The sequence below is a fragment of the Megalops cyprinoides genome, chromosome 6 (assembly GCF_013368585.1).
Source record: "Megalops cyprinoides isolate fMegCyp1 chromosome 6, fMegCyp1.pri, whole genome shotgun sequence".
NCBI lineage: Eukaryota > Metazoa > Chordata > Actinopteri > Elopiformes > Megalopidae > Megalops > Megalops cyprinoides.
In genome coordinates this window covers 38,556,904-38,574,139 of record NC_050588.1, presented here as the reverse complement: position 1 = coordinate 38,574,139, position 17,236 = coordinate 38,556,904, and the positions used below count along the sequence as shown (strand labels likewise).

Genomic DNA, 17,236 nt, shown 5'->3' with positions numbered 1-17,236 from the left:
GTCAGGTTTGGCTCTTTGGAGATGCAGTGTCAGGATTGGCTGTTTGGAGATGCTGGGTCAGGGTTGGCGTTTTGGAGATGCTGGGTCAGGTTTGGCTGTTTGGAGATGCTGGGTCAGGGTTGGCGTTTTGGAGATGCTGGGTCAGGTTTGGCTGTTTGGAGATGCTGGGTCAGGTTTGGCTGTGATGAGATGCTGGGTCAGGGTTGGCGTTTTGGAGATGCTGGGTCAGGGTTGGCTGTTTGGCAATGCTGGGTCAGGTTTGGCTGTTTGGAGATGCTGGGTCAGGGTTGGCGTTTTGGAGATGCTGGGTCAGGTTTGGCTGTTTGGAGATGCTGGGTCAGGGTTGGCGTTTTGGAGATGCTGGGTCAGGGTTGGCGTTTTGGAGATGCTGGGTCAGGTTTGGCTGTTTGGAGATGCTGGGTCAGGGTTGGCGTTTTGGAGATGCTGGGTCAGGGTTGGCGTTTTGGAGATGCTGGGTCAGGTTTGGCTGTTTGGAGATGCTGGGTCAGGGTTGGCGTTTTGGAGATGCTGGGTCAGGTTTGGCTGTTTGGAGATGCTGGGTCAGGTTTGGCTGTGATGAGATGCTGGGTCAGGGTTGGCGTTTTGGAGATGCTGGGTCAGGGTTGGCTGTTTGGCAATGCTGGGTCAAGTTTGGCTGTGATGAGATGCAGTGTCAGGATTGGTTGTTTGGCAATGCTGGGTCAGGTTTGGCTGTGATGAGATGAAGTGTCAGGATTGGCTGTTTGGCGATGCTGGGTCATGGTGTACACTCCACCCTCTCCAGCCCACCAGCTCCCCAGCATATGCAAAGGAATCATTTGCATAATGAGTCATTTGCATAATTGATTTTCAAAGTGGTATTCTGCCTGCAGACCGGTGCTTGAAGGTTATGTCTGGTATCCCTGTCGCTGCGCACCGCGGGATTGGCCGGGGCCGGTTCTGCTTCCTCCACTCTGCCTCGGCGCCGCCTGGCCGACCGGACCACAGCGTTAGTCCCGGACAGATACCCGCAAGCCACGGCGTTTCCACGGGAGCCGGCAGAGCCTGGGTTATTCGGAGACTTATCTGTGTAATTCACACTCGGCCGGGAGGAGAGGCACAGCATAGCTCAGCGGAAACACACACCCGTCAGCGCGCCTTTGTCTGCCTGACAAATTCAAGAGGAATACATTCAAAAACAAAAGGTCTCTGCGTGGTCAAAGGCTGCGTTCCGTTTCGAGTGGTGGCTTTGTTGTGTATGTGTATGTGTGTGTATGTGTGTGTGTGTGTGTGTGTGTGTGTGTGTGTGTGCGCGCGTGCGTGTGAGTGTATATGGGTATATATGTGTGTGTGTGTGTGTGGCTGTGTGTGTGTATGCATGTGTGCCTGTGCATATGTGCATACAGTAGATAGGTGTATGTTTGTGTGTGGCTGTGTGTGTGTGAGAGTGTATGTGCATGTGCGCGTGTCTGTCTGTGTATGGGTGTAGGTGTATGCATGTGTGCGTGTGCATGTGTAAAAGTGAAAGGATGTATCAGGAGACCTCTTCTGTTATTACAACCCTCATATACATACACACCCAGAATGCTATATGGGGGTACAGTTTAACACCCTCAGGTTGTGCAGGGAATGGGTAGCGTGGGTAAGGCTCAGGCTGATGGGACACAGTCCCTCTCCCACATTACGAGCTGCTATCATTCAGGCTGAACTGTCTCCCGCTGCAGGAACCCGCGCAGTCAGGACTGATGGGGACTTTATTCAGCCTTTATCCTGAGTCTGAAACGCCTCTGATTTTCCGGTCAGCGTGGCGTGGCGCTGGAATGGCTGTAATTTCTCCCGCTGGCTGTCGCAGGAAGCGGCAGCATAACGAGGTGGAGAGGAGGAACGCAAACGCCGCTCCGTCGCCAGGCCGACAGGGACGGGGAGGTTAAACAGACGCCGTCTGGCGTGTCGGCCCCACACCATGCGGCGCGGCAAACTCGCCTGATTGACCGTACTCTCTGCCTGAGCTTGTTATTCCGCCCGGCGCGCCCGGGCTGTACCGCGGTGGCCGATTCCGCCACTCTCCCCTCCTCCTCTTTGGGGAATTTCGGATTAGTAATTGGAAAATGGAAAAAAAGACAATGCAGCGATGTAATTAGAGTGAGCGTCGTGTAGAGGTGTTGCACACAATCTCTGCAGCGGTCGAGGGATCGCATATGTAGCTCACCCCTGGCTGGATTTGGGTAATTCGGCCTCGCTGTTTGGCTGAATGCCCTCATGTAGGAGGCTTACAGTGCTGTAGTGTCCTTATTGTGTAAACCATTTGAATAGCTATGATTATAAGGGAGGAGTGAAAGTCGATGGGTGAGGGTAAAATGGTTGTGCCTGGGGGTAGACATAGGTCCATCGCTGAGTATGTCTCTACCTCCGATCCAAACCCAACGAAAAAGGCTGGGATCAGCTGGTTTGGGCCTATAATTACATTATAGCCCTCGGGTTTGGGTCTAGTCAGGGTTGGTGTTTCTTGATGTTAGGTTTTGAAAAAACTGCTGTCTAAAATCTGGGCTAAAATTTCATTTTGACATTACACTCAAAGGGAATTAATGTTTTTTAAGGCTACATAAATCAAGCTTGAATGGAGGATTAATTTATCTACATACTTATTTAAATAGGGAAAGCTCATTTTTGTCCAAGTGTCCTCTGTTTCCCTGTTGAGCTGAAATTTATTCACTGTATTGTAAACGTTTTCCCCCCAGCAAGGATGAACTGTACTTTGTTAAGTTGTTAAGACGTTGAATGTGGTTTTGATTTGATTTCATTATTCCCAGTAGCAGTTGGCTGGGCTGAGTGGGGTAGGTGATAAAGTTATCGTCTTCATGCCAGGTTCTGTTCGGGTGTTAAAGCGCACAGGTTGGGTTGATCTCGCAGTTCAGTTTCAGAACAGTGCAGACCTCTACTCCGCAGGAACAGCACAGAAATGCTTCCTCAGCTCTCTGTCAGCTAATAAAAATACAAAGTATAATTGTTTATTCAACATTATTCTGTTAATATCTGTCTGCTGAACTAATTTGAAGCAGCTGTCTCAATTGAGTTTAATTGGTGGTTCAATTAATTGTTCTGGGCCCCATTGATCAAATAATTACTCTTAATAAAGCAGAATATTTGTCTGTATTATTACGTTATTTCAGGGACTCAAACGAACGGAAATTCGAACAAACAAGGATTGCGGAAACTCCTGTATTTGTTTTTGACTTTTAGAACAAACACGCTTTCGATGTCAAATGTCTGTATTTATTGTTGAACATCAGAACAAGGTCCAAAGCTCTTTAGATCATTTTATAGACATGTTTGTCCTCTACGGAGTTTGAAGGAATGGTTTTAGAGAGATGTAGTTGAATACTCGCTCACCCTTTTCAGTCTGTATTCTTGGCCTGAGGAGTAATGATGAGAAGCCTTTGAATGCTGCCTGACAGATGACAGGTGACACCTGTCTGGGTAAGGTGCATGATGGACGTCAGTGTATTCTGGCATGTCCTCTATCCATGTGCCCAAGGTGGAGGTCAGGAGTTTACAGACAGCGTATGATAGTATATAATCATAAAGCGATGGGTATGTATGAGCTGCAGTCGGCTGGGCCCCTGCCTTCCCTCTGTATTATTGATTCTATCCAGGTGTGCGGCCAGTCTCAATACCTGAGAGAATGCCTCTGATGGTATGGGACAAACCCGATCGATAAATAATTTATAGAACTCATTTGTATAGCCCTCTGCACCTGGACCTTTATTGGTCTTCGACTTTCTCATTGCCTTTATAATTCCTATTTATACTCCTCTGTGCATTTTGGTGGTTATGGGATATTTTGCGGATCAGCCAGTAATTGAGGCCTGTGAGTTTCTGTACATGTGTCTGCATCAGTGCAGAGCTTCCTGCAGCGGTTTGTACAGGCCTTACACACCTAGTCCAGCCCTGTTTCCGGCCTGATTGCGTTTTATGAATAACCGCGTGTGTCTCTGGTGTTTGCCTGTGTTTCTGCGTTCCTTCACTCCGCTCTGGGAGTGAAACAGTCACAGCCAAATCCCCCCCCTCCCCCCCTCGTCCGATGCGCTGAGTTTACCGGAGTGATTTCACTCCGTCCGAAGCGCGCAGCGAGATGTAACGAGCGTTGCCTCGCTCCGTCTGCCGAGCGATCTTCTCCGGGAGATTAAATTACGGACCCCTATTTATTACACGCAATGAAAGCGGTGCGCTGTCTCTTTAATGATGAAGAATCGCCCCCCCGGTCCTGTTTAACCCCCTCGTTTTATCACTGCTGAATCCGAGCGCCGCTCCCGGCTACATTAGGAGCCAAACTCAATGAATCTCTCTCTCTCTCTCTCTCTCTCTCTCTCTCTCTGTCTCTCTCTCTCTCTCTCCCTCTCCCTCTCTCTCTGTCTCTCCTTCTCTCTCTCTCTCTCTCTCTCCATCTCTCTCTCATCCTTTCTCTCTGTTTCTCTCCCCCCCCATGCTGTCCCAGCCAGCAGAGCTGGACGCCTGGGTAAGCCTCAGCTGCTTGCTCTTAATCTTACTTTTCCTCTCTTTGTGCCTGTGTCATGTTTTCATTGTGCATTGAAAGCATTGAAAGCTTGCTTACAGCCCCCTCCATCACCGCCTTTAAAGGTACCCAGCTAGAAAATTGCATATCATCTCCCTGCCCGGTGAGATCATTCAGTCTGAGAGCAGCGGCAGATAAAGAAGGGGGGGGGGGTGGTCATTGCGCACGGGGGTGTCATGTGGTGCTTTGTTCTCGTCCTGCTATACATGATGGCGCTGCTCTCGCCTGAATGGCGCCCCCTGTTGACCGATGCATTTCCTGATGCGTGTCCTGCCGGTTCATTTGCTGCTGTAAAGTCAGACATCCTCATTTGTGTGAAACTGTTCAGTATTTTTGCTGAGAGCAGTTATGTTCATGGGTGAGTTTATGTTTTGTAATTTTATATTTTGTGCTCATGCATCTGTGTGCTGGTGCAACTTAGTGTCTCATTTTTAGCATGCCATGTCGAAACCATTTCAGCTGTATCCCCTGGTGTAACTCTGGTGTATCCTCCGGCTCGGAGCTGTCATGTGGTGCTTTGTTCTCGTCCCGCTGCACGACACTGTTTGCTCCTGCATGGCGCCCCCTATTGGATGTCACAGTTCCTGATGCAGGGCCTGCTGGTTCCTTTACTCCTGTGAAGTCAGGCATCCTCGTCAGGCATCCTTGTTTGTGAGATTGCTAGACCAGTTATGTTGTGTTCAAGACGGAGTTTCTTTTTTAATATTGTATTTTGTGTTTGTGCATCTTTGTGTGGGTCTCATTTTTAGCATGCCATGTCAAAACCATTTCAGCTTTATCCTCTTGTGTTAGGATCATTTTTTGGCACCTCATCCATAGTTCAGAATGTGTTGGTTGAATGTGAGATTGTGTGTGTGTGTGTGTGCCTCTGTTCATGTGGACCTGTGTGTGTATGCGTGTGTGGGTATGTGCGAACTGAGGTAAGTGTGTGTGTGAGTGAACTGAGGTAAGTGTATGTGTGTGTGTGTGAGAACTGAGGTAAGTGTGTGTGTGTGTGTGTGTGTATGTGTGTGTGTGTGTGTGTGTGTGTGTCTCAGTGTGTTTTCTGTGGAGGTGTGTGAGAGGAAGCTCCAGCAGACCTCTGGTGAGCAGCATTCTCCAGTGGTACCCTCCTGTCCTCATTCACACCCATCACTGCCGTGTCACCTCATCTGTCTCAGACAGCGTGTGAGTGGAGCTGTGTCTGCAGCTCCCCCTACAGGCCAGACACGTGCCTCACACTCAGCAGCACGACAACGCCCCTCTGAGGCAGAGCAGTGTCACACTCACCTCCTGAAGGCTCATGGGTAGCCCCCCCCCCCCAGCTACATTATTAGCTGGATTAATCCCTCAGTTTATCGCAGACAATTTATCTCTTCCTACAAATAATCATGGCTAAATTTATACTTGTGTTGCATCCCTAAGAAATGTTTTCCTGCACTTTAAAAGGAATTTATGAACGCATACAGCTTATTAACTTTTTAAACCATTTAAGTGTGGAGCATTGGTTAGAACTAAAGCTGTCATACACATCATACGTTCTCCAGGAACTGAGATTGACACCCGTGTTGTAACGAGGGGTGAAGGAGATGTGAGTGGCATGTGTGCCTTTTACTGTTCATACAGCGGGTTTCCGTTTTTGGTATGGTACCCAGTGGCACTCGCCTGAGCGTTTTGCTTGTTTGGGGAGGTACTCTGGAGCGGGTCAGATCCGCTGCTTCCTGCAGAGAGCCAGATTTCATGCAGCCAGCATTGAAGGGCCTTGCCATCACTAACCCCGTTACTCTCATCTGACCTTCCCCCCCATCCACACCAGTCCTCACATTCTATTCAACAATCACTCAACGTGCTTGACTCCGATTGGCTCAAAGTTTCACCTTGAGCATCAGGGGCCAATCGGAACCCAGCGTTAGGGTTATTGCTGAATGGAATAACCTGTCACCCATCACTGGCAGGGGTAGATACAGGGAGCTCAGGGTAATCAGCAGAGGGCTGGCAGGAGATTCCACTCCAAGCTCCGGGTTTGGGGGGAGTGGGGGGTGGTTGGAAATGGCTGGGTGTGGGGTGTCTCCGTCTGATTTTGGGTAGAAGCTGCCCCCGTGCTGGCCCCTGCCCCCGTGCTGGCCCCTGCCCGTGAGGCGTTAGCAGCTTCCTCCTTCATCCGGCTGCAGCTTTGCTTCATCTCCTGCTACTCTATTTGTTTGTTTGTTTTATGTTTGCGTAGTTGTCTGTTTTAATGTTTTTTTTTTTTTTCCCCTCCTTCCGCACATTCGCAAAGCTAGTGCCAGACGCCCCCTCTCTCGCTCGAGCTGCCAGCCCCGCAGACATAACGCGCTTCACCGCAAGCCGCTCGGCCCTGTCAGGATGCAGGGAGGCTAGCGCGTCGAGCCCAGCGCGCGCTTGTAAGTGTGAACGCTCCTGCCGGCTCTAAACCGCCTCTGATAATCACTGCCCGGCCTCTGCTTCTCACCCCAGGAAGAGGAGGGCCTTTCCCTCTTAGAAGCGCTTGTAAAAGCCCAGTCAGGATGCGGTTCTATACGTAAAACTGCATCATTTTCAGGAAGCACCAGCCTTGTTCCTGTGCTAATGTTTTTTTTTTTCCTCACACTTTCACAGGCGAAACAGCTGGATAGAAAGGAGGCGGAGCTTCAACAGCTGGCTGCCTTTTATAAAGAGCAGCTGACACTGCTGGAGAAGAAGGTAAAACATTTCCCCAGGCACCTGCCAGTATGAAAACGTAATATACGCTGTAAGAATACTTGTGAAACCGTGTGTCAGGTGTTGCAGCCGTAATATACACAGATGTCTGCATATATGGTGGTGTATACTGTTAGCTAAAGCTTTGAGTTCTAGTCGGGGTGGGATTTAAATGACGGTGCTTCACCAGTGTCATGTGCCATGTGGAAAAGGTCGCTGTTGCACATCGTTGAAGAAAATACTCGCGTGTATGTGTGCCATGGGGATATTCTGTGTACAGTATTGTGTGATGAAATGTAAATCTGTAGCATTGCATACAGAATGTTTCCCAGCTGATAAGGCCTCTGGTGTGCCTTGCCGTGGAGTAGCTGCTTCCCTGTATTGTGTGTGCGCCTGCTGAATCAGGACATCAGATAAAACGGCTGCTTTTTTGGCTGGGGACGGCTCACGCGCCGGTGCCACGGTGTGTGGCATTTCCAGCACATAAAAGGCCCATTGCGGAGCCGTAAACAAAGGTTTACAGACAGTAAAGAGCCGCCGGTTTCTCTCAGCGCAGCGGCTTGGTGGGGGTTCAGCCTGTGAATGTGTTTGGCCTTCGGAGCCGGGCTCTGTGTTGCATTGAGCTGGAAGAAACTGTGAAGAGTCTGTGCTTTTTCTTTTTTTTCATGAACTGCACCAGCAACCCGAGGATTTAATAGCTTTTCGCCTGTCTGTGGCAAAGAGACACTTGTGGGTCATCCAGCACACGGGCAGCAGTGTGCTGTAGCGGTAAGGAGCAGGGCTCGTAGCCCAGAGGTTGCCGGTTCGATGCCCCTCTGTGGCACTGCTGTAGTTCCCTCGGGCAAGGTGCTTAACCCAGAGTTGCCTCAGTAAATATCCAGCTGCATAAATGTCTGACATGTAAGGACTGCAGCCTCTGTGAGTCACTCTGGAAAAGAGTGTCTGCTGAGCGTCTGAATGTAGGATGTAAATGTGAACTCACGTGATTCAGCACTGCTGTGTCCAGCCTGCAGGAGGCGCTCTGTCAGTTCACGGTCGGTCAGTGTGCAGAAGCCTGCGGACTCAGTGCAGGATGTCCATGAGGCTGATCTCCAAAGAGTTTTCTCCCACGATTCCCTCGCCTGCATGGCTGTCAGGGGTGCCCGTCACTCACCTGCGAGGTGGTCTCAGGTGGCCGCCACCTGTTTTGCGTCAGTGCTGAAAAGCAGTGAAACTCTGAATCTGAGTGAAACTCTGAATATCTGAACAGATTCACACAGACACCTGCACATGAATTAAACGGAAACTCAGGTCAAACCATATGACATGATTTTATGTTGTGTAATACGTGTGGAACATTACATTGATAACTAAGACTGAAGATTCCTTACTACTGCTGCTATCTCAGAGTAACATTACACTACATTGTCATTTAGCAGATGCTCTTACCCAGAGCGAGTCACATAGGTTACAATTTATGCATGTAATACAGCTGGATATTTACTGAGGCAATTCTGCGTTAAGTACCATGCCCAAGGGTACAGCAGCAGGGGAGTAAAACCAGCGACCTTTTGGTTACGAGCCCTGCTGCTGACCACTATTCCACACTGCTGCTGACCACTATTCCACACTGACCACTATTCCACCCTGCTGCTGACCACTATTCCACTCTGCTGCTGACCACTATTCCGCTCTGCTGCCCCGCGTCGCTACGCCACACTGCTGCCCCGCGTCGCTACGACACTCTGCTGCCCCGCGCCGCTACGCCACACTGCTGCCCCGCATCGCTACGCCACACTGCTGCCCCGCATCGCTACGCCACACTGCTGCCCCGCGTCGCTACGCCACTCTGCTGCCCCGCGTCGCTACGCCACACTGCTGCCCCGCGCCGCTACGCCACACTGCTGCCCCGCGCCGCTACGCCACTCTGCTGCCCCGCGTCGCTACGCCACACTACTGCTGACCACTATTCCACACTGACCACTATTCCACTCTGCTGCTGACCACTATTCCACTCTACTGCCCCGCGTCGCTACGCCACACTGCTCCCCCGCGTCGCTACGCCACACTGCTGCTGACCACTATTCCACACTGCTGCCCCGCGCTGCTACGCCACACTGCTGCCCCGCGCCGCTACGCCACACTGCTGCCCCGCGCCGCTACGCCACACTGCTGCTGTGTTACATGGTCACAGGCAGACTGCTGTCCGTTTACTGTATTTACCCTGTAACTGAATTAACACAAGGCACTGAATGGCTGTAATCTAATTAAACTTGAGTAAGAAGATTAAATATCTCAGTATTCTTACTAATAAACAGATTAACGGAGTGAAACTATTTGCCAGCCATGTTGTCGGAGCCGCTGTGGTCTCTTACAGTTTTTTTTTTTTTCACTTTAGCTTTCAGAGAAGCTTGTTGGATTTGATATTTCATACAATATTAATACATTTGCTGTCATCTGAATCGATCAAGAGCGCAGAATATTATGTTAATGTGGGGCTCAGCTCCCTGGTTTGATTGTTAATGAAGGATGTGCAGACACTTGTGAAAAATGCCTGTTGAGGTACGGGGGGGATCTTGTTTATAGCTTTTGTCAAGAGAACAGCTGTTGAGGGATTTGTGAAAGAAATGACTAATCATGGCTCAGTAGCTGGTGCTTTACCTCAGTGTGTGTTTACAGAGCGCGGTCGAGGAGGCGCTCGGAAGATGACTGAAGATAGGAAAGATGGGCACTTTGTACCTGAGACGAGGCCGTAGTGCCTCTGATTCCTGTGTGCTCATGCCTTGATTGACCTCAATCGGTGTGAAAGGGGGTGAAATGAGCAGTAAACGGACACTGGAGCAGAACGGGGCGTAAACCAGCGCTGTTTGGTTAATGGACCCGGAGATTTTGGGGGGGGGTTGAATTTTGCCTTCACAGGCTGCGGCGTCTTATCGGCCGCGGCAGTCCGGGTAGTTAGCGCTTTGAGCAAACGCTTTACATGCCACAGTAAACTGGCCTCATATTGCCTCCATCATCCATGCTTGAGGGAAGAGGGTGATGGGAAAGCCGGCTGCAGTGTTGCTGAGAGCCGACCCGCATGCGGATGAGCTGAGGAGATCGGGCCCGCTGTTAGTTTAAAACGCTCCGCCGATCAGCAAACGAAACCCACGCCAGACTTTTCACCGAACAGCAGCGGTGTTGGGACTGTGACGATAAGACCCACCGCATGGAATCTGAAACACTTTCTGCCACTCTCGAGTCATGGAATATAAAAATATTTCCTATTATAGTATTATCTTAATGCAAAGAAACTTGCACTGAACTCTGCTTTTCTCATTAAGGATGGGATATTTGCGTGATGAATGCTGAGCACCTTGGTTTCAAAGTGGCGCTCTCCTGGTCATGCTAGCAGCTCTCTGGAGAGGTTATAACCCATTGTGTGGTGTCCTCTCGCCTGGTTCCTCTCATTAACAGACAGAAGGAGAGCACCGTTTGCCTCCCCAGACTCCCCGCACTCGAGAGGAGCTCACATTCTCCCCCTGCCTTGTTTGTTTGGGCTTGCTAATAAGGTTCGTTTGCGGATACGCGTGTGTGTTCGCCGGGCTCAAGCTTTCGGCTGTTTCAAAAACAAACGCTCTTAATGAGAAAGGTGTGCAGGGGAGTGCTCTCTCCGGCTGCTCTCCCAAGCCAGTAATAGAAGCCTCCTATCTGAGCAGGGGGAATTGGCTCCACCTGCATGAGGGAAATTTCACATTTTAAAGCCGCTGCTGCACGAAGGCTCCAATTTAAGGTGTAATTTGGTTGGGAATGGTTTTTCGCTGGCAGCACCGGGGTGCATGTGGAAATACTGGCCCAATTACACAGCACCAGTGCTCCCCTCTGACTCACTGCAATCTCTGGAGCCAGAGACCCATCTTCAGTTATACACCTTTTCCCCCATATTACACAGGGCAGTGAAAGGAGGTCTTTTAATTAGTTGTATTCATTTCTGAGACACTGTAACAGCTGGCGGTGAGGGACCCTGGATGTATATCTGAAGTCCTGATCTCCACAGACTGCCCCCTTGTGGCCTGGAGGCTCAGGCAGATGAGGCAGGAATGGCTGGTAATTGGTGTGTATGAATGGTCATGAATAAACATTTGAGTGCAGCTTTTCTGCAGGCCCAAGACAGGCGCTGTGTGATAACTGGTTTGCTGGCCCTGGAACGGGATGGCACACTGTTTATATTTACTTCATTAGAGGAACACAGGACTTGTTTGCCAAAAGGATCGAAGGCGGGTAGGAGGAGTCGTTCCAGCGTCTGCTGTCAGGCGGTGGAGCTGTTTGAAGAAGCTGGACTTGAGGCAGATAATACAGGGTGTCAGTGTGTCTTTTCAGGGTGCTGTGTGCCCACTGGCCTTCTGGAGCCAGTAATTATCTCAGACTGACAGACTGAGGATTCTGCCTGCAGTCTCACACTCACACACACACGCACGCGCACACACGCACACACAGACACACACACACACACACACACACACACACACTTGCACAAATGCTCGCACACACACACCCTTACACATACACAACCAGTCACACTAATACACATACATGCACACACACTCACACACGTGTGCACATGCACACACACTCACACACGTGTGCACATGCACACAGAGTTGCGGTAAAGCAGAAAGCTCTGCTCTGATCCATTGTCTTTCCATGTATTGACTGATACTGTCTACGCTTTACAGTTGGAGCATCTGAAGGGTTTTCATTACGGAAATACTCGAATAGCTCCGCAGATGCAGGCTTTTTAAGATGCGCAGCCTAATCCCTTTTCATTGCAAACCTGTCCGACTGAGAATAATCCCTCGAGTCCGACCGGGAAGCGTGAAACTGTGGTCCCTGCCGAATCCGCAGCTGCTGGGGCGCACATGGTGCGCCCCGAGTCTCCACTCCGCTAATCCCGCAAAATCATCGCCAGACTCGCCCTCCTCTCCCCGCTCTCCTCACCCCCCCCTCCTTAACTGGCAGCCGGGTACTCCGAAATGCGCGAGTACGGGTGAGACATAATAATCCTGCTGAAATTCTGACGGCCCCGCCGAGGGGCTGCCAGCGGGCCCCGTTCAGGAGCCAGGTGCGCCTGCCGAAACAGCTGGAATGCTGTTACCTGGACGCCAGGTGCCTGAACCCCGCAGGTGCCCGAGTCAAATCTCCGATTCATCCTCCTCAAAACTCACAGCAAATGAAGCTGTTTTTCACTTCAGCTGCCCCCATTATGAATGTCAGACACGGGCATATGCGGCTACAGAGAAGTATACTGTACATGGAATGTGAATGTACTGTAGAGTACTGTTTTGCCATGCAGAGAGGGCAGTCACCCCTTTTGCCTGAGTGCTCTTAGAAGTCAGAGTCAAATCTGTCTCAGATTCATCCCCCTTCAAGGCTAAGAGCAAATGAAGCTGTTTTTAGTTCACTCTCCCTTATCATTATAAATTATATTATTATTAATGTAACAGAGTCAGGCTTTTGCATGTGTGGGAGGCTACAGAGAAATGTACTGTACATGGAATGTGAATGTACTGTTTTGCCGTGCAGAGAGGGCAGTGGCCACCTTCCTTTGAGAGTACTGTACGATTATCAAAAATAAAGGACTGTTCTGAGCAGAAATGATAATTGCTGGGCTGGTGTTTCTTTATTAAAATGCAGAGTGAACTCTGGTGTCCTCAGGGCAGTGAGGTGACAATGAAGTGTAATTTTTGATTCATTTCATCAGCATCTCATTTGCACATGACACTCGATGCTGGAAGATCGGGGAATTTTTTTAGTTTGATTTTTGCAGTTTTTACGCTGCTTTTCTTACTGTCTTTGAAGTGGAGTGTGTAGCATTGAGCGCAGGAAGGTCTTGCAGTCTGTGATAACGAACACGGGCCTGGAATCGTCGCAGTGTTTATGACACACAGGTTTTACTCTGATACCGAGGAGCGCTGAGCCGGGGTAATCAGCATAGGAGCTGCTGCTACTGCTGATCAAGCGCCTTGAACATCACTCAGCATCCAGCCAACAGCAGCTCACCAGAGAGACTCCAATCCAGCTTCTCCCACACGCCCAGACCTGGCCAAAACCACCTTTCCCATGTGATATCCTCTCCTGTGCCCCCATTTTCAAAAGGAAAGGGCCCCAAGCCTGCCTAGCTGTGCGTTGTGTGAGTACGCAGGTGTCAGATTGGCCGGCTCCCCGTTCAGGTGGGATCATGCCTTGGCAACCCGGCGCCGGACCTGGAGGGGCATGTCTGGCCGCGGTGCGGAGGCATTCTGATTGGCCGAGCAGCTCTGTGCCGACGAGGCCACGCGTTGGATTAGCGCTGTGGGGAGCCGCGCTGTGGATCGCCGCTGGGGGGTGAGGGGTGAGGTGTGCCAGCTGCCGGATGCAGGATTAACATTAACGGCTTTCCAGCCAATCACACTCAGCACACGCTCACATGCCACCCCTAGCGGCTAACACGCTAAAGCACAGGAGCAGTGCTCTCAGCCTGCGCCAAGGTTTCAGCAAGCGGCATATCCCCCAGGAGTCACCAGCCTGGTGTGCTGGTTACCCCCCCCCGTAGCGATTAGCCGTTAGCTATCCAGGAGCTTTGCTTCTGATGTCACGTGTTCCACTGGGCCCGGCCGCAGTGCTACTGAGACGTCTCCGCTGAAGCTCCTGCCCTGGACTCTGGAGAGCAGAGCTGACATTTTAACGCTCGCCTTCACTGGCGGGTGACATTTCCGAGGCAGCGAGACCGGTCCCTTCACTCCGGCCCCACCCACCCCTCTGCCTTACTGCCGAAATCGCAGCGGCAGGAAGAAAGTGCAGTTCAGCGTGTCACACTATGGGGCCGACTGTGTTTCCCTGGCTTCGGCAGAGTAAATTACACTGTTAATCATTGTATCTGCTGCTTTCCATTAGCGGAGAAACCCAGGAGCTCCGGGTTTGCCGGCAGAAGATTTGGTGTTTTTACAGTTTTGGCTGCAGCTTATTGGTGATAAGAATGGAATTTTGAATGGAGGGGGGCTAGGAGGGTGGGTTATGCATGTTATATCTGTAAGTATACATATAAACCATCAAACGGGTTAGAACAAATTTTGAAGCTGAAATGAAAGTAATTGCTAAATTAACACAGAGTACATCCCTCTGATTGGCTGAGCAGATTGAGCCAGAGGTGAGGCGTGTGTGTGAGGAGAGGTGAGCAGCAGGTGGAGTTTTTAATTTTCACAACAAGCTCACACTTCTAATGACTGTATGCAAGGCAAATCAGAGCAGCACGCCAGGCGAATAAAAGCAATTCGCCCAGGAAAAGACAGAAACGCGGCTCCGCAGCGAACCGCGGGGTGAATGCATTATCTCCTCTTACCCGTTTCATTTGTTTCATTTAACGTGACTTCACTCTTTTTTTCCTGAATTGATTTTGTTTAACAGCTGTTGTGGTGCGGTTCGGCGCGGGACTGCTTTGTCTGTCGGCAGTTAGATCTAAAAGCCGTAATCCGTTTAATGCTAGCTCTCATTCAATTTCTGCCGTTTCGTCTCTGGCGGAAATCACTCGCTTTCGGTAATCTCTCCGAAATTTCAGCAGACAGGTTCAAGTAATGAGGACCTGCGACGGGGTCATTAAAAACATTAACATTTAAAAAACAGCCGTTTCTCTGGGCTCTGCAGAGAGCAGTGTGAAACGTAGGGAGGCTCTGAGGCACAGCCCCATATGCTCTCCTGTTCCAGTATTAAAAAAAAAAAAAAAAAAAAAAAGCGAGTGGAAAACGTTGTTCATTCATCCTCCTTAATAGATTTAAGATTGCTGCAGACACAGATGGGAATGGTGCTGTCAGTTTCCCCCGTCTCCCGTCTGAAGCAGGTCCCTCGGGGGGATCAGATAGTGTGAAATATGAAAAAGGCTTCTGAGGCGCTCCGGAAATCGACGGGGGGGTTTCTGGAGGGTCGGTCTGTGACCCCCCCCCCCTCCCTGTCAGTCAGGCCCTCGCACTCTTCAATTACCCTTCTCTGGAGGGGAGGCTGGGAAATAATTAAGCAAGCGCCGGGGGTGAAAGTTGGTGGGTTAAGATGGTGATTACCGCGCTAAAGCGAGACGATCTGGGGAAAGCTGGGTGGAGGAGGCGGGGGTTTGATGTTCATGTGTGGCGCCGCAGTGGAGAGAAGGGTTTTGGTTTTGAGGACTTTACTGGCTGAGAGCTGAAGTGTTACCATGCCGTCATGGTGAGGGACTGACCGGAGAAGTTACGGTACCGCGGCCTCATCAAAGCCACCAGACCATGAGGTCTCTTTCACAGGCCAGCGTGGGGGACCTCTGTGCCGGGTCATTCTCTGCCTCCCCTTTGGTTTTCGTCACAAGAAGGGTTTGCGTTTTGTGTTTGCCACGCCGCTTGCAGTTGCATTTACGAGAGTCTCAAATGGGTGTGTTGTGTTGACGGACATGTTGCCATTCCCTGTTCACCTGGGCACAGGTGCCACCCAGTGTAGGGAGGTGAGCGCTTGGTTAAGACGTTCCATCCTCATGATGCGATGATGGCATCTTATTAACGGTATCAGAACTTTGCCTCTGCTTTGCAGCAAACCTCACAGAAATGTTCTGCGTTATCTGGCCGGGTTGTCTCGTTCTTCCTCTCTCCCCCCACCCTGTAGAAGTTCTCAGTGCTGTAACCACTATTGAACATACTAAATAAAACTTCAGGAAGCGCTGCTTTCTCCGAGGCCATCAGAGACCACATTCTCACAGTCTCGGCTGCTGTCAGGGCTTCTCTTGTTGTTTTCCTTGGCAAAAACACCCCCACCAGCACACCGCCGTCTCTGCCGGTGTGATCTCTGATTTGTGAAAACCCAGCCCGCGCTCTCAAATTGCTGTGAACCCAATCTCCTAACATATGAACCCATTGTTTATATCTTAGAGAAATGCCGGGCTGATCGCTGAGAGATTGCAGGACGACACGAAGCTAATTCCTCCCGGTTTTCCCAGAAAAGCCGACGCAATTCATCTCAGTCCGGGAACGAATCTAACCAGTTTGTGCTCCCAGCTGTTGTTAAAGACTTGTCATCACCGTCTCTTTATGGGAAACGTTTCTGAACCCAGGGCCCAATCTCGCCCTCTTATCACGTAATTACATCGGCGCGTCAGTGTGAGCGGACTCCGCTATCGCACTCCCTGCGACTCGCACAAATGCCTTTATTCACAGCGTTGCAGCCGAGTCAGTGACGCGCAGTAATTTAAACCAAGCTGTGTCTCATATATAAAACGAATTTGCTTTTTTTTCCCCTTCAGTGTGAGGTTAATATGACCACTGCAACAGCACCTGGTGTTTCTGGGGAAAAGAAACACGGAGATTGTACTTCTCCCTGTGACAATTTAACATTGAGGCTTAAATGTGATTTGAGCCTGATGATGTGAATGGATTAAAATTGGAGAAATGGCACATGGTGAAAATTGTAGCAGTCCTGTATAGAAGTCACCCTGGCAACTGAAATCAATAATTAATAACTGTCTTTAAAGCCTTCTCTGTGTTTCAGAGGTGTCTGAGTGTGGCATGCCTGTTCTAGTAGACCCCAGAACATTCTAATATCAATAAGCAATCAGCCCTCTTGGCACAAAGAATTAAAACAAATTGTTCAACCAGTCAGTGACCATGAAATCAAAAGGTTTAGAATTTTTTGAATTCTGGGTATTTTGATGGAATATATTTGTGAGTTTATCGGCAGGCCCTACTGATCACCACTGTGGTCCCCACAGATGGGTCTGCTTGGGGCTAGGCTCCGCGCCAAGAGAAAAAAAAAATCATAAATACTTTGTAGACATCGGGATATAAGGAGACACCTGGGGGTGCACTGAGGTCTGTCTCTCCATAGTGCCGGGTCTGTGTGGAGCGTTACCCCAAGACTCTGGGGGGTCTGGGAGGCTGACACTGTGGCTTCTCCAGGGTGATGAGGAGGTCCTGGAAGGGAAAGGAGTCAGCTGGGGTGTAGAGAAGCAGAGTCTTACTCAGGTAGAGTCTCAGGTGATGAGTAGACATCCACAATGAAGTG

At 50.2% G+C, this 17,236-nt stretch overlaps 1 protein-coding gene across 1 annotated transcript in view; it reads left to right on the top strand.

Annotated features, from left to right (window-relative positions):
* The window catches only part of LOC118779771 (MICOS complex subunit mic25a-like), a 66,937-nt gene that overhangs the window by 15,133 nt on the left and 34,568 nt on the right, over positions 1-17,236 (top strand). Inside the window, exons 6-7 of the mRNA XM_036532006.1 lie at positions 4,475-4,495; positions 7,148-7,231. Of these exons, the coding sequence (XP_036387899.1) occupies positions 4,475-4,495; positions 7,148-7,231 (105 nt within the window). The remainder of the gene's footprint in view (positions 1-4,474; positions 4,496-7,147; positions 7,232-17,236) is intronic.